This window comes from Geotrypetes seraphini, chromosome 16 (genome assembly GCF_902459505.1).
Source record: "Geotrypetes seraphini chromosome 16, aGeoSer1.1, whole genome shotgun sequence".
Lineage (NCBI taxonomy): Eukaryota > Metazoa > Chordata > Amphibia > Gymnophiona > Dermophiidae > Geotrypetes > Geotrypetes seraphini.
Genome location: NC_047099.1, coordinates 12,373,522 through 12,386,950, shown reverse-complemented (window position 1 = coordinate 12,386,950; position 13,429 = coordinate 12,373,522). Strand labels below are relative to the sequence as shown.

The window sequence follows — 13,429 nt, the reverse complement described above, 5'->3', positions numbered from 1 at the left end:
GAACAGCATTTATTTTAGCTTGAATTTTATTTTTGATCCATAGCTTTTCTCCCAACATATTATGTTTTAAATAAAGACCTTGCACAGATGTGGATTTCGGCACAGACATGCCCGCCTCAGGAGTCAACAATTCACTGAAAACAGGTATAGAAGCATGCGGATGAACAGCGGAAAGAAGAGCAAGCTGCATTCAAAATAATGAGTCTAGCCTGGTTCCTTATAGGCATCTATACCTGTTTAAAATTAATTGTTGAATTCTGAGTTAGATGGTTCTGGATGAAACACAGATCTACGTGGGACCTTTTTAAAAATAAAACCCTTGTGCTGAAATTTGTCTGGTCCACCACTCTACTTTGGTTTATATGCCTATCCCTATTTTGTATGCTGTGGAGGAATCTGCCACCCAGGTTCCTACTTATGGGACTGGTGCAACTAGATCATGGTTTCAATTACAAGGTAATGCCAAAGAACGTGTCTGCCCCTCTTCACTGAAACTACATCACTTCAAATGTATGCATATTTCTGCATCACTTCAAATGGCAGAAGTATGGGTGGTGACTACAATGTACCATAAAGAGAACTTTGATCACAACCTAAAGCGAGACATTATCTTCAACGTTCTTCTTCTTAGGGCTCCTTTAACCTCCTTGCTCCTCAAGCTATAAATAAGAGGGTTTAACATTGGATTAACCAGGCAGTAAATCACAGCAAAGATTCTCTCGTCTGCATATCCCACACTTGGTTGTAAATAGACAAGCATGGTGGTCCCGTAGAATAAGGTAACAGCTGTGAGGTGAGAGGCACAAGTTGAGAAAGCCTTATTTCTTCCATCTTTGGAGTTCATTTTCAGCACGGTTGACATAATGTAAATATAAGAGGAAAGAATGATCAGGAATGGTAGGAGAAGGAAAACCACAGATGTTGCAAATCTGACTATGTCATTCAAATAAGTGTCAGTACAAGATAACTTCAGTACAGGTGTAATATCACAGAAGAAATGATGGATTACTTTAGACCTACAGAAAGGTAAGCTTAATATGAAAGTGATCTGGCCAAATTGCAAGACAAGGCACATCATCCAGGACCCCACAGCCAAATAAATGCACCTTTTATTGCTCATAAGAAAAGAATAACGTAGGGGGTTACAAATTGCAACATACCGATCATAGGCCATAATACCAAGAAGGACACCTTCCTCACTACCAAAGAAAAAGGCAAAATACATTTGCAAAGAACATCCCAGGAATGAGATGCTTCTGTCCTCGAGCAAGAAATTTGCCAGTGTTCTGGGGATAGTAACGGTTGTAAAGCAGATCTCCAAGAAGGACAAATTCCTAAGGAAGAAGAACATGGGCGTATGAAGGATAGGGTCCATCATCAGTATGGTAAAGACGACTAAGTTTCCCATCACAGCAAGGATGTAGAAGATAAACAACATCACAAAAAGAAATTGCTGCACCTGCTGAGACAAGTCTGAGAATCCCAGGAGAATGAATCCAGTAATCAGGGTTTGATTTTCTAGTACCATTCCATCAATGTATAATCTGAGGAAGAAAGAGAGACCAAAGCTTGCTAATACATGCTCTAAGATGGCTAAAGGGTAGGGATGTAGTAGTCATATAAGTCTTCTCTTTGCAGGTGAGAACTTTGAATGTACAAGCATGATCAATAAGTATTCAAGACAATAATTTAAAAAAGAGACTTTTCTAATCTCAAAAGTCCACACCCACACAGTCAGTTATACATGTGAGACCCTGGTTCTATAAAAGACGCCTACTGGTAGGCACCTAGGTCAGGGCGCCTACTGATCAAGACGCCTAATTTATTTTATTTTTTTTTAATTGGTTTAATTGGCACTGATAATTGAGACACCATTAAAAACTGATCTTGGTAGGTATCTACACTGAGATGCCTACTGGTGCCTACATGGAAATTAGGCATGCTTAGAGGCCGAGTTTGGGGTTGGATTGAATTAGGTACCAGTATATAAGGCCAAGATAAATCTGGATTAATATAACGGTACCTAACAGTATGATGCCTACTAGCATCTAAGTCGATGCCATTCTACAAATGGTACCTAACGATTCACCTTGAAGAAACAGGAGATACAGCCTTCTCAGAACTTGGAAAGCAAAAAGCAAGAAACAACAACGAAGGTGACCTTTGGTGCTCAGTTGCTTTTATTGTATCTTAGTACTCGACACAAACGTGTTTCGGCCCAGAGGGACCTGCCTCAGGAGTCTGAATGCTAATTGAGAAGTGGTTATTATAGAGTATCATACAGTCAATGCCTGTGTTGTGATATGTGAAGTTTCTTTCTGTCTGATGACACAGTGGTAATCATTTGTCTGCTATCTGCACAAACACGTGTTTGTGCAGACAGCAGACAAATACATTTCTACCTGGAATTTGCATTACCTGCTGTTAAGTACGAGGGTAATTTCATAAATAATGCACACTATATATATATACTAGCTGATGCCCCGGCGTTGCACGGGTATTTAATTATAGCAATAACACTGTAAATGGATTCAAATAAAGATACTTTATAGTGGTGAATGAAATTATTTTTTAACAGCTTTATAAAAAGTACAATATTCAAATTATAATGTGAAATATTTGACAAAATGAATACAATACAACTAACACAAAACTTGATTATAAACAACATTTTTAGTTTCACCTCCAGGAGCAAGAACATATAAATTCTTGGGTGAACCCACCCTTGAGCAAGCAACATAGAGTTGTCCATGGGAAAAACAGGGGGATCTTAAATCCACTCCACAGTATGTAATAGTCTGTCCCTGTGATTTGTTGATTGTGATAGAGAATGCAAGTCTCACTGGAATTTGCAATCTCTTAAAATGAAAAGGAAGATCTGTTGGAATAAGTGGCATCCAAAAGTTTCAGTATTGATTTAAACAACTCAATATGTGGAAACTCAGGTTGAAAAGAAACTCCATGCAGTTTGTTCCCGGTTCAGAATGGAACCTGTGTTCCTAGTTCAGGATGTGTGAGTACTCATGTAATGTAATAACATTATGAACTGGGGTGCATGAAGGAAACAGTTACAAACACAGTTAGAACATACAAACTCTATATGTATGGTGTCCGTGGTAGAATAGAAACGATGTCCCTAGTGGTTATAGTGTCATAGAAAGTGTTTTATAGTTGGAATTACTGTGAGAATGGCAGCTTTTTACATCCTTTCCAATGACATGAATGGGTGAAATCTGATTTTCTGTTTGTAGCTCCGCCCACATGTGCAGGTGGGCCGCGAGACCCCCAGAACATATCACCCCAGGTAGTGAGGGATCTGCATACCAAGTTGCGTTCAAATCGGTCAAGCCGTTTTTGAATTACTGTGAGAATGGCAGCTTTTTACATTTTTTCCATTGACATGAATGGGTGAAATCAGATGTTCTGTTTGTAGCTCCGCCCACGTGTGCAGGTGGGCCGCGAGACCCCCAGAACATATCACCCCAGATAGTGAGGGATCTGCATACCAAGTTTCGTTCAAATCGGTCAAGCCGTTTTTGCGTGATCGCGGCACATACATACATACACACATACATACCTCCAATTTTATATATATATAGATTTTTTTAATGTACATGTTTTATTTTTTTCAAGTATTTCTTTACAATCCTTCAATATAGTCTCCCTGCTTTGCAATGACCAAGTCCCAACATCCGGGAAGCTTCATTATTTCATCCAAAACACTGTTTTGGTTCAATTGCCGAATGGCTCGGGTACCGGTGGAAGAAAGCTCTTCCAGAGATGCAAAACAATGTCCATGCATAGCTTGTTTCAACTTTGGAAAAAGGCCAAGTCTGGTGGACTCATGTCTGGACTGTAGGGAGCATTAGGTAACACCTCCCAGCCATATTTGCATAGTTTTTCAACTATGTGCGGGTGAGCGTTGTCGTGAAGAATGAGTGGCCCAGCCAAGAGCAACTGAGGTTGGGTTTTGTGCATTTTCTGCGCATTTTTTATAAAAAACAAACAAACAAACAAAAACCTCATGATAATGCACTGCTGTGACACTTCTTCCAAATGGAACTTGATGCCTTCATGATCATAAGCAAAAATCATCATTTTTAGACTTTTGATTGAGCTCGTCAAAATTTTTTTGGTCGTGGAGCTCTCCACTCGTCATTGAAAAACTGCGCAAATACGGCTGGGAGGTGTTACCTCATGCTCCCTACAGTCCAGACATGAGGTCACCAGACTTCGACCTTTTTTCAAAGTTGAAACAACCTATGTGTGGACATCGTTTTGCATCTCTGGAACAGCTTTCTTCTGCCGGTACCCGAGCCATTCGGCAACTGAACAAAAACGGTGTCTTGGATGGAATAATGAAGCTTCCCAGATGTTGAGACTCGGTCATTGCAAAGCAGGGAGACTTTACTGAAGGATTGTAAAGAAATACTTGAAAAAAATAAAACTTGTAAATTTTTTTTTTTTTAAATAGTGTGCATTATTTATGAAATGACCCTCGTACATATTTGTCAAGTTGAATTTCATTGATTACCAATGATACAATAAAAGCAACTGTTGTTGTTTCTTGCCTAAGACTGATTGACATGGAGTAGGCGTTGCTTTTATAGATGCCACCAAGTTAGAGGCTGTTTATAGGATTTGGCCCTAAGTTTGATCATGTGACGCCTTGCTACCAGAAATTGCATTGGCTTCAGTTGGAGGGTCAGGTAATTTTTTAAGTGGGGATATCTATATTATAAAGTAGCCTTTGGACTTGCCCCACGATATCTTATTGACAGATTTGATATTTTGTCGCAGGAGAATACTAGAAAATCACATGCTCTGTTTGTTTCCTTCGGTCAAAGGCTTAAAAGTAAGAAATCACGAACACACTCTCGCTTATCAAGCAGGGTATTATGATAAAGATTTCAGACTATTATTAGTTAGATTTACTTCATATGAACACTTTAAAAAGTTGCTGAAAACCTTTTTTTTTTTTCTAAATTTTTGATTAATTAGATACCTTTGTATTCTTTATATCTTTTGTTTTTTTTCTTCATTAGTATAATCTTTTGTTTACCGCATTGAACTTAACGGCTATTTGGTCTAGAAATCTGCTGTTATGTTATGTTATGTAAAAACATTCCCAGGTGAACACTGAACCACTGCAACCAGTATGTTTTTCCCCCCTAAAGCTGGCCAATGCAATTTTAAAAAATCCAAAGATTCAGCCCCAGTATCCAGATAGTGCCTGCCGTGGAACATCTGGATACAGAGGTCAATTCCAGGTAAAAAGTGATATTGAGCCCTTTTCTGTTGTCACATATTTAAGTATCACATTAAAGTAGACCTATAGACATTTTTAATCCCCAAAATCCTATTGATTCCTTCATACTTTTATGAACTGAACATTTTATAACTGAATTAGCTACTTTACACTGTTATAGTAGTTAGAGATATTTAATACTAGTGTTTAAGCCCGTTAGATTAACGGGTGCTAGAATAGATGTGTAGACTTAACAGATCACAAAATTTAATGAAAACTTACCGTGTGAGCTGTCTGTCTTTTTTTCTTTCTCTCTCTCTCTCTCTCTCCTTGGCCGCTAGCTGTCTCTCTGGCCCCCTCTCTGTCATTCCTTCTGTTTATCTCTCTCCCTGGCCCCCTGTCTGTCTGTCTTTCTTGCTTTCTGTCTCTCTCCCTGCCCGCTGTCTTTCTGTGTGCGACTGTGTTTCGTTCTCGTGTGCTGCCTGCCTGTCTTTCTGTCTCTCTCCATGGCCCCCTGCCTGCCTGTCTCTCTCTGTGGCACTATGCCTGCCTACCTTCCTTTCTCTCTCTCTCCGTGGCCCCCTTCTGTCTCCCACCCCCCTCTCGAGGACCGGAGTTCCCTACCCCTGCCCTAGAGTAACATATCAAAAGTGTTGGTAGCCATTATAAGTTGCCAAGACATGCCATTCCTTGTTCTTAGGGGTTGATATTCAAAAGGGTTTAACTTGGAGGGAGAGGCTCCTCCTGGGTTAAACCCCATTAAGTGAGGCATCTACCATTGTTTAGTGCCAGTGAATATATTCTCTAACCAGTAAGCCCCTAATGGTTTGTTCAGTCTGCTAACTAACTAACCCCCTCTTTTACTAAGGTGTGCTAAGCGTTTTAGCACATGTTTAACATGTGTTAAATCTACGCACGCGTTGACCGCTATTACGTCCATAGACTAATATGCACGCATTAGCGTTTAGCGTGTGGTTAGCACGCTGATATTTAGTGCATGCTAAAAAGCATAGCGCCCCTTCGTAAAAGGAGCTAAACAGATGTCCTAAATTTATGCACCAGGTTAACCGGGCCCCAGTCTGAATATCAGATAGTGCAAGGTTAACCTCTGGTTCAGTGTATATAATCCAGATGTTCAATGCTGACATTCTGCGCATGCCCCACTCACCATAATGGGTTGCATATTACCCCCTAAGCAACGTGGAACCTATGAAAAATAATTCTAATCACAATAAAACTCTCATTCCAGAAGATCTTTCTGCATTGTTTTATGACTTTAGATTTAATCAGAACGATGGCAAAGGTGTTAGTACAATCCATAGTAAAATCATCCTATATTCTTAGATCAAATTTTAGGACTTCACTCTGGTTCCTTTATTTTAAACATAATTTCTCAGATGAGGCAGGTTGCCAACCCCTACACTGATATATACCAGACTTGAATGTCCCAAAAATGCTGTCAGAGATTTCAGTTATGCAAAAAAGCTGCTTAGCTGAAGAGAAATCTCTACCAGCACAGTAAAGGGGTGGGGAGTATGTATATATATATATATATATTTTTTTTTTTTTTTTTTCTTCAGAGAATTTATAGTACAATTCAGGATTGGACATTAAAATCAGAACTAATGTGCATTAAACATTAGAAACAAGAAAAAATATACTCCATAAGAAATAGAATATGCTTACCTTCAAGCAAAACAATTCAAATTCCCCCAGCAATTCAGAATGAATTTCAGTTAGAGCTCCAAAAAAAATGAGCAGAAAGAAGAGATGGACAAATTGAGATTTTGGTGAGTTCACTAGAAAGTAGGATAAGTTTATCTATCTAGTTGGCCATCTGAATTCACCCACCCCTAATTAATTGGAGCATAAGAAGACTATAAAGTCAGTTGAAACTCTAGCTGGACTTCCCTACTTGCTTAAGTGTTTGATAACTAGCTCGTTCGCTGACTTGTCCTTCTGTATAACCTTCTTGTCTTCTACCAAGGTTGTTTCCTACCTTCTGTATCTCATCCTATTTTTGATTCCTCTGACTCCCCCTCCTGGGATACCACAATATGCATCATCCTAATATAGCTTCATCTGTTGGTGATACCCCCCCTCCCCATCTGAATTTGTTCTGAGTCTACCTTAAGAAAGTCTCTAGGCATTTATTCATATTTCGAGCCCACATATATTAATTACTGCTAATGATCTCCGCAATGACCTTGTTAAACTGTCTTCATCTTATTAATAATACGAGTTCTGGCTGTTCATTGTAAATTTCTTAGACTTAAAGTGAAGCAAGAGTGTTTGAAGAAACTTACCCCCGTTTTACTAAGGACTCCTTTTACTAAGCTGCCGCTTGTGTTTGCAATCTGTATTTCTTGTTGCTCTGTTTGACTTCAATAAACATGATTAAAAAAAAAAAGAAAAAGAAAGTTTTACCAAGGAATGAAGGACCTAAGCTTTTGTTGCTATGTACTCTAGTCTTAATATATGTGAACCGAGTCAAGCTCCACTGAGAGATGTCCCGGTATATAAACCGAAGATTAGATTAGATTAGTTATTTTCAAGAAACATTCATATGCTATTTTATAGAGGAGGAAGACTACTGAAGAAGGTGCAGCATTTAGTCATGAATTATAGAATTATATTCCTGCTGTCAATAAAAGACTTCCCCCCCCCCCCCGTCTTTTACTAACACGTAGCGTGGGTTTTAGCACCGGTAATTGATCTGGCGCTCATAGAATTCTTATGAGCATCAGAGCAGTTACCGCCACTGCCAGAGCTAAAACCTGGGCTACACGTTAGAGAAAGGGGGGGTGGGGGTGTTTGGAGACATCTCGTCCTTTCCACTTGATTTCTCTATAATCAGCAAGCATTATGGTATCAATTCTACTGTTCATTGTGAATGTCAAAAGCATACTGGCAAAAAAACAAAAAGCATAAACTTGGTGAGCATAGTTCCATTATATTTACCGACCATTCTCCATAATATAAGCCCACTGACCAATTGTCAGCAATTAGCAACATATAGGGGGTAGTGTAGAAAGATGAACACCTACCCCTATTACCGTTGATCATTTCGATATCACCTTTAGACATTTGCAGTGCTGTTTTGTATGAGAGACTATAGATGGGGCCAGAATGGAATATCCAAGAAGGTGACCCAGAGAAACATTTACCCCCCCCCCCTTTGAAGACAGCAGGATTTGTTCATCCTTTCTCCCATGACCACTATACGTCTGTTAGGCCTGGATTCTCAATACAGCACCATTGTTGGTGGGTGCCTTAAAAGCAGCTACAGATTTCATGCAAAGGAAAAAAAAAAAAGAAAAAACAGCTATATTGGCATATAAATTAGATCACCAATCTGCGTCCTCATAACATGAGCACTTTTTTTTTTTAAATTAAACTTTATTGATTTTAAAATATTAACAGTTCTTAAAACCACCTGTTTAATTTTTTCTCCTTGACTCATAGTCTCAATCCGGTTACTGTCCTTACATCATGACAAGTAATTTTTATACTTTATGCAGCAAAGTCTGTATAGGACATCTGAAAGTTAGGCGTCATGTAGACGTCCAGTGGGAAAATGCTGAGCGCAATTCTATAATGTAAAGACATACTAGAAAGAATCACGCTCAGCGTTGCTCAGTGAGTCTAGACACCCTTTACAGAATTGCCTTTTAGGTGTCACATAGATGTCTTCATAATGTCTATAACATTATCGCGTTTTAGTGGTATGATGTCATTAGAATGGTGATTTTATGCTGTTTTTCATTAAAATTTATGCAGTGAAATACTGGCACCACTATTATATTTTATTTGTCTTTTAATCCTTTTTGTTTATTTCTCTTCTGTTATAGTAAGCAGTAGGAGATTTGAACCCCCTAATGTCAGCATGCTAAAGGTGTAGCTCTAACCACTGTGCCACAGATGCTCTTTTTCTACCTTAGGAGATCATAACCATCTCAGAGTAAAAATAAATTTCCCTCTGGACCCTAGAAAGGGCAGAGTGCTAATGTAATTGACAAAGTCCACAATCTATACTCTCTTATGAGACCAATAAGAAGCTGTTAAGGGACTGGGGTGGGAGTGGGGGTGGGAGGGGGGTTGTAAACCCATGACCTGTTGAAGATAGAATAAGTGCCTTTAACCACTTAGCCACAGGAGTGTTTGTTCAAGAATGCGTTCCTATGTGCATATTGATGATGGGTTCATTTGTGCATATTGATGATGTCACCCTGTTGTCAAGATTGTGCATAAGACATGTCCACTTGCTCTGAAGCATAGCCATTGTAAGTAGTGTATCTCTTCTTCATTTCTTAACCTTTTGCAAATGAGGTTTAGTATGTTATATATAGTATATATTTCAGGTGCTTTCTATTATTTGCAAATAGGAAACCTCTTTAGCCCCCAAACTAGAAGGTTTAGTATGCAATATATATATATATTGCATGTGCTTTGCTTAAGGAATGCATTATTAAACATCAAAAAATAGAAGCCCCGTTTACCTATATGCATGTACCATTCTGTGTGTATATGGAAAGGTAAACATTGCATATGAATGTCACTGCATAGGGAAGCCTCTTAGTGTAGTCTGGTGGAGCTCATCTGTGGAGAGGATGTATTGCCCAGAATTTCTCATGTAGAACTCCTGCCTGACCATTGATGGTCTTCCCAGTTTGTGAGAGGCTAGGATGTTGCTGCAATCCATGGTGAAGAATTGCTTTTCTTTTTAATACTAATGAATTATTTTCTTTCTATTGCTAATAAAACAAATATTATACTCAGTTTTATAAGCAGCCAAAGTGTATTAGTCTGTTTTGTGCTAGCTACCTATGACATTTCCAGTTAGGCAAAACACAGTGATAGCCAAGGTCCTGATAGTCATGCCCCTATAAAATGTTTGGCCTGTTACACAGAAGTATGAAATGTCTGCACCTTGTACACAATGAAATATGAAGCAAAACTGAAGATCTGTGGTATGCAATTTGTTTTGACTGGCACGGCATAGTTGCATTATGAATATGTGTCTGTGATTAGGGATATGTTAATCTGTTAAGGTTAACGAGGTTAAAACAGTGAGGCGAGAATGTACAATTTTAAGGGTTAGTGGGAGGAGATCAGGGGTTGGTGAACTTTTTAAAAGATTTGGAAATTCTTTAATACATTTCTATTTAAATTTCAGCTTATGCTCATATGAAACAAACACCAACATTTCCTGGCAAATAATTCTACTATCAAGGTCCCATCTTGGAAGGAAAGACATAGGGCCTCTTTTACAAAGGTGTTCTAAGCATTTTATCGCAGATTTAGTATGTGCTAAATCAACGCATGTGCTAACTGCTAATGCGTCTATAGGGTAGCATGCACGTATAAGCATTTAGCCTGGGTTTAGTGCACGCTAATATTTAGCGCACGCTGAAAAGCTTAGTGCACCTTTGTAAAAGAGGGGCATAGTAGTCTCAAACTCTTCAACACTTTTTGGGTGATTTTTCTTTATATTTGTCTAACTCAAAGGATCAATGCTTGTAAAAAAAATGGCATTTTCCCCCCAATTTTTTTCCTCAAGGCTCCCTTCACCTCTTTGCTCTTCAGACTATAGATGAGTGGATTTAATGGTGGTATAATAAAACAATAAAACATGGCGAAAATTCTATCATCTACAGTGCTTGCGTGCGATTGTAAATATGCCAGCAGTGCGGTCCCATAGAATAAGATAACCACAGTAAGGTGAGAAGCACAGGTTGAGAAAGCTTTGTTCCTTCCTTCTCTAGAATTCATCCTCAGCACGGTAGAGATAATGTAAATGTATGAGGAGAGAATGATCAGGAATGGTACAAGTATTAGAAGCACGGTGATTGTCAGGCGGAACACATCGTTAAAATAAGTGTCGGTACAAGATAATCTCAATATTGCTGGAATATCACAGAAGAAGTGATGGATTACTTTAGATCTACAGAAAGGCAAGCTGAATATATACATGATCTGTCCAAACTGTAGGACAATACACATAATCCAGGAACCCACAGCTATATGAACACACCTTTTATTACTCATGACAATGGAGTAACGTAAGGGGTTACATATTGCAACATAACGATCATAGGCCATGATCCCCAGAAGCACGCATTCCTCGGCACCAAAAAGAAACACAAAATACATTTGCAAGGCACAACCCATAAATGAAATGTCTCTGTCCTCAGTCATAAGGTTCACCAGTGTTTTAGGGGTTGTAGCCGTCGTAAATCCAGTTTCTAAAAAGGATAAGTTCCTGAGGAAGAAGTACATAGGTGTGTGGAGGGAAAGGTCTACTGTAAGGATGGTAAAGACAAGCAAGTTCCCCATCAGGGTGAGAATGTAGAGGAGAAATAACAGCATAGAAAGGAATTCCTGTAGCTCTGGAGACAGATCTGAGAATCCCAGAAGGATAAATCCAGGCACAAGGGTTTGATTTTCCAGTACCATTTCTTAATTTAATCTGAAATGGATGTAGAGACCATAGTTTTATCAGTACATTTCTCAGCCATTCTTTGCATTTAGAGAAGGCAGGACAGTTTGCAACAACCTAAATTATCTGAGACTAGAATAGGAATTAGGTATGCCCCATCTAAATGAGGAGATGCAATGTCCAAACCAATCTTTAATGGGTACTGTAGATACAAAATAGACTGATTTTCTTTCTTCCAGGTACTTTTTTTATTTTGCAGTCCTGTTATGATCTAAAAGTTAACTCTTGCCTTGGACCTAAATATAAACCACGGCTATAAGTGGTATATAAATGTTATAAATAAATGAATTTATTCTGCAAGTCAAAATCACTTATACCAGTGGGCCTAAAGTGAAAGTTGTGTTAGCATTAGGAATGTCATTCTATCTGATATCAGATCTTCCACTCCACACTTCATATAGAAGCAAAATCATCACCACTATTTATGTATTTGGGCATTTCAACTTCCTCTCTACACAGTCCCAGTGCCTAGTAGCCTAGACTTTATATTTTCTATCCGCTCCTTCATATATTAATGGTAGGTTTGCCATCCCAATACATCCATTGCCCGGTGCCTCCCACAGCTCAACGCTTGACTCCAACACATGCTTCAATCCAAAATATCTAAGATAGCCTGTGAAAGCGCCCCTATTTATATAAGTCTTCTCACCCTTCAAAGACTACTCTCAAAGGCACTCCATCTTAGGCCACAACGCTCTCCAACTTCCTATCCACTTCTGGAATGTAGTCTTTCCCCTAAGAGTCCCAGGCAGAAGGGAGGTAGAGCAAGTGGAGCAATCTTCATGACTGAATTTCTTTTAGCATTGCTCAAGCAAAACACCATTAGGCAGCGTTATTTTGCAACCTGAAGCGGTGTCGACAGAAGGGCTTTCAGGTTATTTTTATGAATGACAATTGGGACCCTCTGAAATGTTCTGGTCTATCCATTGCTTGTTGACTGATGGTATTGTTGAAAACCTTCACTATTACCACATAAGCACTGTCTTCAGTTGCTTTTTGCTTTCACTATTAAGTAAATAACACTAATTCTTCTTTCAGAGCTAATTCAGCTAGATAGTTTCATTATTCCACCTTGCCTTCATCTTTATGCTCTTTTAATTATTCTTCACTATTCAATACTTCATGGACCAAAACAGATTTAAAGAGACCAACAGCTAAAGTGAGTTGGCAAAGAAACCTTTTTACACATAAAGACATAAGAATAGCCATACTCGATCAGACTAATGGTCCGTCTAGTCTAGTATCCTGTGTCCAACAGTGGCCAATCCAGGTCACAAGTTCCTGGCAGAAACCCAAATAGTAGCAACATTCCTTGCTACTGATCCCAGGGCAAACAGCGACTTCTCCCATGCCTATCTCAATAGAAGAGTATGGACTATTCCTCCAGGAACCTTTTTTTTAAATTCAGATACACTAACTGCTGTTGCCACATCCTCTGGCAATAGGTTCCAGAGCTTAACTACTCATTGAGTGAAAAAATAAATCTTTTAGAAATGTAAGTTCATTGAGGCCCGGATTTCAGAATATATACAGTTTGTGAAACATATTATTTTTAAAAATAGGCAAACAAAGCTACACTATTACATTATAATTAACACTACATTTTACTAAACCATGGAAGAGTTTCTTACCGTGGGCCAACATGATAAATGCTCCAATGCTCATAAGAATTGGATGAGCAT

The 13,429-nt window shown here is 38.8% G+C and overlaps 2 protein-coding genes across 2 annotated transcripts; both read right to left on the bottom strand.

Annotated features, from left to right (window-relative positions):
- Positions 1-586: 586 nt before the first annotated feature.
- LOC117349627 (olfactory receptor 10A7-like) lies at positions 587-1,528 on the bottom strand. The gene has a single exon (XM_033923219.1). It carries the CDS (start codon positions 1,526-1,528, stop codon positions 587-589), a length of 942 nt encoding a protein of 313 aa, XP_033779110.1.
- Positions 1,529-10,750: 9,222 nt separating this feature from the next.
- LOC117349626 (olfactory receptor 10A4-like) lies at positions 10,751-11,704 on the bottom strand. The gene has a single exon (XM_033923218.1). The coding sequence runs from the start codon at positions 11,702-11,704 to the stop codon at positions 10,751-10,753; it is 954 nt and encodes a 317-aa protein (XP_033779109.1).
- Positions 11,705-13,429: the final 1,725 nt, after the last annotated feature.